At 43.7% G+C, this 9,512-nt stretch overlaps 1 protein-coding gene across 1 annotated transcript; it reads left to right on the forward strand.

Annotated features, from left to right (window-relative positions):
* The first annotated feature begins 1,250 nt into the window (after positions 1 to 1,250).
* Positions 1,251 to 6,555, forward strand: RLF (rearranged L-myc fusion). Its single transcript, XM_009872777.1, has 2 exons — positions 1,251 to 1,256; positions 1,816 to 6,555. The coding sequence occupies exons 1-2, from the start codon at positions 1,251 to 1,253 to the stop codon at positions 6,553 to 6,555; spliced, it is 4,746 nt and encodes a 1,581-aa protein (XP_009871079.1).
* The last annotated feature ends 2,957 nt before the right edge of the window (positions 6,556 to 9,512 follow it).

Below are 9,512 nucleotides of genomic sequence, written 5' to 3' on the forward strand. Positions count from 1 at the left end.
TCACTCCTCCATCTCTGTGCCAGCTGTAGCGTAGTTCTTTTTCTCCATTCTTAAATATGTTATCACAGAGGCGTTCCTATTCTATCACTTTATTGACAGGCTCAGCCTTGGTGCAGCGGCGGGGGGCCCCTTTTTGGCGGCCCGGGCTTGGTCTTGTTCATGGCTGGCATTGGCTCTATCAGACTCAGGAAGCTTCTAGCAGCTTCTTGCAGAAGCCACCCTGCAACTCCCCACGTGCCGCCACCAAAATCCGGCCGAGCCAACCCAATACAGAGGTTCAGTTATAGGAACGTTTCAATTACTAGCACCCACCCAAACCTGTTCATCTTTTTGCAGTCTTACATGGATGTGAGTTAGTTCAGAGTTAATGCGTCAGAGGGATTGTGGACAAGGTTTGGGGTTTTTCAGTTAAATGGAAAGCTTCGGGTTTGTTTGCCTGGGAGGCTCATTCACTGACCAGAGTTAATCCTGTGAAGCAAATGAGTTACCAATGGGATTTAGAAAGAGAAGAGCAAGTGTCAGAGCCCTGGTTTGGAACAGAGAACAGATCAGAAGGATGATGTGATTGTCCTTTCGCAGATCACAGAGGTGAGGCTGGAACTCTGATTTGGCAAAGATGGATTCGGGTAGTGGTTGCACGGAGAAATGTTTGCTCCTAGTTTCTCTAAAGTTGGCCTGTTTCAACTTCTAGAGTGTGCACAAGTGGGCACTTGAGGCAACAAGCGTAACACGTTGTTTGCTTGTGCCAGTTCTTTCTCTGCTTCCTGCTACGTTACGTTAATGTATCTTGTCCTGAGGAAATAGCTTTTTTACTTCTCTCTAGCAAATTAGCACTGTTACTGAAATACAGAGGTATTTTGTGACTTCTCATAGGTGGTACACAGTGAGTATGAGAGCTTGCTAATTCTTTTAACTTGTTCTTAGTTCCTTTGGGTCTTCACCATCTGAGCCGGTGTGGATGTGGTTGTGTTAGCCACATGTCATCTCTCTACACTCCTCATAAATATCTTCACTGTTTGGTATCTTCACTAATAGATTACTAAATAGTTGCTTCATGCATTCAGATTGTTTATGCTGAAAGATACGCTTTTGGAACAAGGTAACTTTCAATTTTAGCAATGTAGAAATTGGATTTTTTTTTAATATTTTTTTAATATCAGCATGTGAATAGTCTTTGTAGGTATTTTCCTGATGGTGTTGAGCAGCACTTCCAAGTTGCGCAGGCTCCTCGCAGTACGCTTGGAAGCGAAATGGCGGTTATGTTCATCAGGAATAATTTCTGCTGCTGGACTGCACTGTTGAAGGTTATTTCATTTAGGGCGTGAATTTACATCAATTTTCTTATTACACAGTAATAAAAATAAGTGTTCTGAGTTAATAACCTGTGTGGCTGCTGCGAGAGGAACGTATGTGGAAGATTGACACTGTTCTCTTTCAGACATTGACCAAGTTATGTTTGAGAGTCACTCCGTGAAGAGAGAGAGGAGTTAGATGCTTTGCAACATCTGGTGCCTAAGTTAGTTCATGTGGCTGCTCTGCAGATTGCACTAAACGTGAAGTGGCTCCCCTCACCTGATAAGTGGAAGAGGTTCCTCACGTAAAATAAACCACAGTTTTTTAAATTATGCTCAGTGGCTTGGGCACTTAACACTCGGGAGGCTGGATGCATTCCGAGTGCTCTGTCATCCCTTGGATGCTCTCACTGCACATTTTTTTCGTAGAACAGCTGCAGAGAGAATGTACTTATCAAAGAAAAGTAACATTTGCTTTGTGGATCTTTGTTGTGTTTGGTTTTGTGTTTGTTTTTTTTAACAGGCGGAAGATGCTGGACTTGCTGTGTCTGTTTTGTTGTGTGTGAGGGCCCTTCAGATCCGATCAAACGGCAGCGACGAAATGAAGACGTCGGTGTGTAAAACAATTGCATGCCTGTTGCCAGAGGACCTTGAAGTTAGAAGAGCTTGTCAGCTCACGGAATTTTTACTTGAGCCAACACTGAGTGGATTCAATGTGCTGGAAGAGCTCTATATGCAACCGGATCAAAAATTTGATGAAGAAAATGCACCGGTTCCAAATTCACTCCGCTGTGAGTTGCTCTTAGCTTTAAAAGCGTATTGGCCATTTGATCCTGAATTTTGGGACTGGAAGACCTTAAAGCGACATTGCCTTAAACTGTTAGGGAAGGCAGCTTCTGATTCCGAGGATGATGCCAGCTGTAACATGTCAATCAATGAAACGGACATGTTAGAAACTTTCTTCAGTGACTATGATGAGACAAAAGAACATAAATATTACGATGGAAAAGACACGATGAGCCACCCTAAAGAAAAAGCAAGAGTAAAAAAACCAATTGGTTCTTCGGAAAGATACCAGAGATGGCTTCAGTACAAATTTTTTTGTGTGCTCTGTAAAAGGGAGTGCATAGAAGCGAGAATACTGCATCACTCCAAGATGCACATGGAAGATGGTGTTTATACGTGTCCGGTGTGTACAAAAAAGTTCAAGAGAAAGGAATTCTTTGTACCCCATGTAATGGAACATGTTAAAATGCCGCCTAGTAGAACACACAGACCTAAAAAGAAGATCATCCTGAAAAAAGAGAGATCACCACAGAAGACGGCAGCTTCCAGCAGCCCAGCCCCGGCGTTTCAGGAAAAGTCACATCAGCCGCAGCTGCCCGACGACTTTGAAAACGACGCACACGAATACGTCACGTTCAGCCAACTGGAGAACTGCCAGCTACAGGACAGAGACATCTACCCCTGTCCCGGCACCGATTGCTCGAGAGTGTTTAAGCAGTTCAAATACTTAAGCGTGCACCTGAAAGCAGAACATCAAAACAACGATGAGAACGCGAAGCACTACCTGGATATGAAGAACAGGAGGGAGAAGTGCGCATTCTGCCGCCGGCACTTCATGACGTCCTTTCACCTGCGGGAGCACGAGCGCGTGCACTGCGGGCCTCAGCCCTACATGTGCGTGTCCATGGATTGTTACGCGAGATTTGGGTCCGTTAACGAGCTGCTCAATCACAAGCAAACACACGATGATCTTCGTTACAAATGTGAGCTAAATGGCTGTAATATCGTTTTCAGTGACTTAGGGCAACTTTACCACCACGAGGCGCAGCACTTCAGAGATGCATCGTACACCTGCAACTTCTTTGGTTGCAAAAAGTTTTATTATTCCAAAACTGAGTTTCGCAATCACCTCGCAGTGCATAATATTGAAGTGTCAAACGGGGAAGCGAAGCAAACGCTCGAAGAGTCCGTTTCAAAAGACAAATGCAGTTATCTTCCAGAGTCCCGGCTGCTTGAACAGTCTGAAAATCCCAGTCTGAGCGATAACTTGGATCCCTCAGGCTCTCAGGAAATTCCACCGATTAAGGAAGAAGCTCTCTCAGACAGTGAAGATCTAGACAGCGAAAGTAACTGCAGCCTTCATTGTGGGGACCACGGCGTAGATGCTGCAGTAAACCAAGGGCGGGTGTCTCCTCTGCGGATTGAAACAGCGGCTCACGATGAAGCAGTTCCAGGTTTTCTCATCTCCCAGGAAGGAGTCTTCCACCCAGTAGACGAGAAGCAGCAGTGTTCCGACGCGGCAGTCTGCTTTGAGGAAAAAAACCTTTCCTGTGGATTTCAGAGTTGCTGTTCCACGCACAAAAATTCCAGAAGTATGCACAAACACCTTCGCAGGGCCCACCCCTATAACTTTAAAGGTAAAAAAAGTATGGAGGTGAAAACTAAAGACTTTCTCGATCTGTTGAGTGAGGCTCAGGACAGTAAAACCCCTACAGACATTAGTACAGAGTTAGGTCATAACTCCGACACAAATGCTGACTCTCCAGAGAGCTTGTGTTCGACTCTAGATGCTAAAGGAAGCAACGGCCTGAAGGAAGAAGCTTGTCCTTCTTCCCCAGAAACATCTTTTTATGACAGTTCTAAAGAATCAATTGTTGAAGATAACATATTGGAACTCATGCTAGGCTTGAAACACCTGAGCTTAAAAAATTCCAACATTCAGAATTCTTCAAGGCACAAGCCTTTTTTGGGCTCTTTACAGTCCTATTCGTCCAGGGATGCCAAGTGCCCTGAGTCAGGAAATGAAACTACCTCAAAATTTCAAGAGCAAGAAGATAATTTACCCAGCCAGTACCTTACTCAGCTGGCAGCTAAACCATTTTTCTGTGAATGTCAGGGATGTACGTGTGAGTTTGTTACCAGAGAAGCTCTCTTAATGCATTATGTTAAAAAGCATAACTATTCAAAGGAAATGGTTCTTCAGCTAAATATGTTCCAGCATCGGTACTCGCCGTTTAAGTGTCACATTTGCCAAAGATCGTTTACAAGAAAAACACACCTTAGGATTCACTATAGAAACAAACATCAAATTGGCTGCGAGAGGGCAGCTCACAAGGCATGTTCTGACGAAAAACTCGATCACGTAGGTTTATGTACAGATGACATGCGTAAAAATAGCACCGTCCCACCACCTGTCTGTGCAGCCAGCGCGGAATTCAGTGAACATTCAGACCACTCTGAGCAGCTGTGCCCTCCTAAAAAGGAAGACTGTAGCTCCGAGACGGATTTGGAGTCCAGCGAAGAGACGGACAATACCGTCACGAGGAAAACATCGAACATCACTTCTCGGGACAGTCGCAGGGAAGAGCTGGAAGCGAGAGAGGGAAGAGGAAGCAAAAGAACAGTTGCTAAAGGAAACTTGTGTTATATATTGCATAAGTACCACAAACCATTTCATTGCATACATAAAAGTTGCAACTCGGCATTTACCAACCAGAAGGGTTTGATTCGCCATTATAGAACCGTTCACCAGTACAATAAGGAACAGCTCTGCTTAGAAAAAGACAAAGCAAGAACAAAAAGGGAACTTGTCAAATGTAAAAAAATATTTGCATGCAAGTACAAAGAGTGTGGTAAACGTTTTTTATGTTCTAAAGCTCTTGCTAAGCATTGTAGTGACTTCCACAACGAACACGTGGAGGATCAAAAACTGCTTTTGGAAGCTGAGTCTGCAAGATTCGCTTGCAACCAGCCCCACTGCCCTGCTGTCTTTTATACCTTTGATAAGCTTAAACGGCACCTAATAGAAGAACACGCCAATGCAGAAAAATTAAACAAAGATTTTGAAATCCATTGTGACCTTAATGGCTGTGATCGGATTTTCACCAATTACAGTCACTACTCTCAACACGTCTATTTCCGACACAGTGAGTATTACGATAGTCTCTTCGGAAATCCAAGAGAGGAGGAGGATGACGATAATCAAGGTAAAGACAAAACTGAACAAAATCATTTGAAAGACAGTTTAGACGTAAGCAAGCAGAACGGGAAGCAGGTAAAAGTAAAACCTAAAAGAATTAGCAGGAGTAGAGAAAAGCATCTGCTGAACTTCAAAACTAAAGAGGAAGCCCTGCAGATGTGCAAAGAGAAGTCTAACCAGACGCAGTACCCCTGCATGGTCCAGGGCTGCTTGTCTGTGGTCAAACTGGAGAGCAGTATAGTGAGGCACTACAAGCGCACGCATCAGATGACCAATATGTACATAGAGCAACGGCTGCAGAAACTCGTTGTTTGTGTTAAATGTGGCGTAATGACTGAAAAACAGACCTGCTCCGAAGCAGCCACAGACTCGGATAAAAAAGGTGCAGAAGCGACAGAGGATAAACCAGCTAATCCTGAGCACGGGCAGGAAGGTGAAAAACCTCTTGTTCCAAACACTGACTCTGATCCTCCGGACGTAAGCAACGAAGACCAAAAAAATTGTCCATCAAGAAGTGTGAGTTTTGATGCCAGTGCCTTTATGTATTCAGGCACTTTAAAGTATAACCACAGTTCAAAGAACGCCTCTTTTGAAGAGCCTAACGTCAGGGAGACAGCTGCATGTAAACCTGAAGACCTTTCTGAAAATAGCGAAAGAGAGAATAGCTCTTATTTCTCCAATTTACAGTTAGAGTTGCCAAGAGAGAAAGACCCAGAAGGCTGCCAGCATAGTGCAGTCAATCCAAATGTAAAAAGAAATGCACTTTGTGCTGCGAAAGACAAATTTCAGAAGCCTCCGGTGTCCAAACCGTTTGATTTAAAGACATATAAGCCAATGGGATTTGAGTCTTCGTTTTTAAAATTTATTCAGGAGAGTGAGGGTAAAGACGACGACGACGATGATGATTTTGATGAGGTAGTAGAATGGGAGTCTCCTGAGCAATTGCCACTAGATAAAACCTTGCAAAAAGAGGGAGACGGTCAAGGGGATACCCCAGTAAACAACTTTGTAAATGACAAAAATGTAGTTATAACCCAAAATAATCACGGGCAGCTAACAGAAATCCAGCCCTTGTTGTCCGAATCGTCATCTGCCCCATCTCTAGAAAATTTGCGGGCGATCTTGGACAAGGCACTAACGGACTGCGGAGACCTTGCCTTAAAACAGCTTCATTACTTAAGACCAGTAGTTGTTCTGGAAAGATCCAAGTTTTCCACACCCCTCATAGACTTATTTCCAACAAAAAAGGCAGACGAGCTTTGTGTAGGAAGTACGTAAGTAGTTTTGCTTAGAGCAGATTGCCTCCACTACTGCTATATGGGGAGAACTTCAAATTAGACCCGTAATCGTTGCAGTACACACTGTTTAGGTTAGTTTAGACTGTTTAATTCCATGAATGTATAATATCTGTCAGAAGTATTGGCCAAGTTAATTGAGCTCCCCATTTTTTTTTCAATGGACTATGCCAATTTTGGTGCTATTTAACACATCAGAATTCTGGGGGCTTCCTCTTGAAGAGTAAATGTGCATGATTGTATATGGAACAAGTACTAGGGTACCAGGGTTTGGGGGGCGATGGAGTTACTTGACTTGAATGTGCACCCTAGGGTGCTTTGTGTAACATATTGTACACTACAGCATCTTATATTTTTTGAGTTATGAGTTTCAATAAATTACAGTTTTTCACCCATTTGTTTACTGTACAGTAAATCTTTAATGTGGTTTACTTGTAATTGAAGTTGGGACCATTCTGAGTGCATTGGACAATGTTGCTTCAGTTTTATGCATTTGTAGATAATTTATCAGACTGATGAAACAGTACAGATACGGAAAAGTAAAGTATTACATTTTATTTTACAATATTCTCTGTGCTTTTTTCAGACTTGGTAGAGTTATAATTAGTACGATCAGAAACCACTTGCCACTTGGAGACGAGAAAGTCCAGGTTACCTTTCCCTTTAAAGGAAGAAGATGCTTCTGGGTGTGCGGGGTGTGACACAAGTGTCTGCAGAGTGTCACCTCATTTCCCAGAGGGTTATGTCCCCTGTCAGTGCACATTTTGGGTTCCCTGTTCAGCTTTTTCAGTATTGAATAAAACCTGGCTGGAAGATTTAGCAGTAGAGTAATCCAGTATTTTAAGATCTGCTTCTTGTTCCTCTGTGTCTCGTTTCTTGCTGTGCTCCTGGATACACGGCGAGGCACAGAATCTTTTTCCCACCTGAGGGGCATTTACCAGCCTCCAGGAGGATGCCGATGAGCAAGCAGCAGTCACAGCTTCTTGCCGATTGAGGTCTTGGGTTTTGTTGGGAGGTTTGGGGTTTATGATCGGGAAAGTACCAGTGGAAAGGAAATGGAGCAAACTCTGGGAAATGTTTGATATTGGCTGGGTGAAGGAAACAATCTGAAGAATTGTCTTATCACCGAAACTAGGCAGCAGTGACATCTTCATACTGCACTTAGAAAAGTTATTTGGGCATCCTTTAAATAGAAGTTAGAATAAAAGTCATACACCGAGCAGGAGAAGTGTAGATTATTGCATATCTTTTCTAGTCATTTCCTTCCTCTAAACTCTAACCTTGCAATGAAAGGAAGATGGTGCAGGAATGTTCTCACCAGCTGTTAAGCGTGGAAGTAAGAGAGGGCCAAAAGGTTAAATACTGCAGGAAGGTCAGACACCTGGAGTAGCTTCAGTGTTTTCCAAAGTGATTTTTGTCTCTTAATAAAAAAAAATTCTATGTTTTAATGCCAAGTTTGTGTCATGTTCAAACATACTGCTGTGATTCTGTGATACTTGAATCTTCAGGATCTCAAAACAGGAATAGAGATTAACCGCTGACTTAATGAACAGGCAGTGCGCAGGGAGAGGCATCAGGACACTGCGGGGCTTCTCGAGTATCCCACAAAGCAACGCGTCCCCTCCAGTGCCTGGAGAAAGAAATCTGGTCAGCCTGAGTAGTAAATTCACTGAGTTTTTTAGTCTGAAGCATCTTATTTCCACTAGATAACCAGAGTTCCAAATATGACAGTATTTAAAAATTCAAGCATTTAAAAAATACTTTGAATGGGAGAAGTTAGATGAGAATGCAGGAATGAAATGAGGTGGAAAATACGTATATATGCCACAGACCAGAGAAGGGGTGAGACAGAGGCTGCGACCAAGCTTTTGCTTTGCGTGGCCCTAAAAATGTGCTCAAGCTTTGAGAAAGTCCTTTTGGTGTCACTGATTGCTTCTTGCAGCTTAAAATGCTGTGAGTACAGTCAGGAAAACGGAAATTGTTAAACGCGAGACTGATACTTTGTGTGGTGATAAATGACCTGGGTCAGAAGAGACCACTAAAGCAATGGATTGAAAAGGTAGGAGACAGTTACGTGATGACAGTTTAGGCCACCTGAGTCCTCTCCGAGGGCAGCAGAAGTGTGTATTCCTGAGGCAATGGCAGCAGAGCCCACTGCCAGCCCTGAGCACCCACTGATGGAAACCTGCTCTGTGCAAGGACCTGAAGTTGTCTTGAGCCACCTGGGGATAACTCTGGTTTCGTAGGAAATGTGAAAGGTAATTCTCCTACATGCTTACACAAGCCAGAAACCAGAAGAAAACTTTCTTCTTGGGCCTGTTCATCTGATCTCTGTGACTGCCTAGCACTGGGGGTGTGGGGGAAGCAGGCTGCAAAGGGATAAGCCTGGGAACAGACGGAGTTTTCACTGTCTGTCTCTGTGCTCGTGTCACCGAGCAGGCCAGCATTTTTCCTTCCAAGTGCTACGAGAACTCGTCTTACAATGCAGTGGGAACGTTTCCAGCTTATTGCTTTCGAACATACAGAAGAAACATTTTGTTCCTCAGTAAAGGCACGTTGTTGGGGTTTTTTACTTCCTGAAAAAGGATCCTTCCTGTGAGCAGCAGATACCTGAGAAAACATAGGTGCAAGTTCGTAATTATGGTGTGTTGATGCCACTTTTTAAAATCATTGTCCAGGTGCATGGATTTTGTAAGAAAAGAGCATGTGTATTGGTTGTGCATGCCTAAATTCCCCAAGGCTGTGGACTGCCGTGCCCTGTTCCCATGGGTGGTGAAAATCCGTAAATACCGTTACAGAGGGAGACCTCCTCGGCTGCTGTGAGCGCTCCTGGCCGGGCTCCTGGTTGGGCTCTCAGCAGAGCCAGTAGCATAGTTCAGTGTTGTCACTTGTCTGCCATTTCCTGGCTGTCTTTGTTCGTGCAGGATCTTTGAAATTTAT

The sequence above is a fragment of the Apaloderma vittatum genome, unplaced genomic scaffold (genome assembly GCF_000703405.1).
Source record: "Apaloderma vittatum isolate BGI_N311 unplaced genomic scaffold, ASM70340v1 scaffold32147, whole genome shotgun sequence".
NCBI lineage: Eukaryota > Metazoa > Chordata > Aves > Trogoniformes > Trogonidae > Apaloderma > Apaloderma vittatum.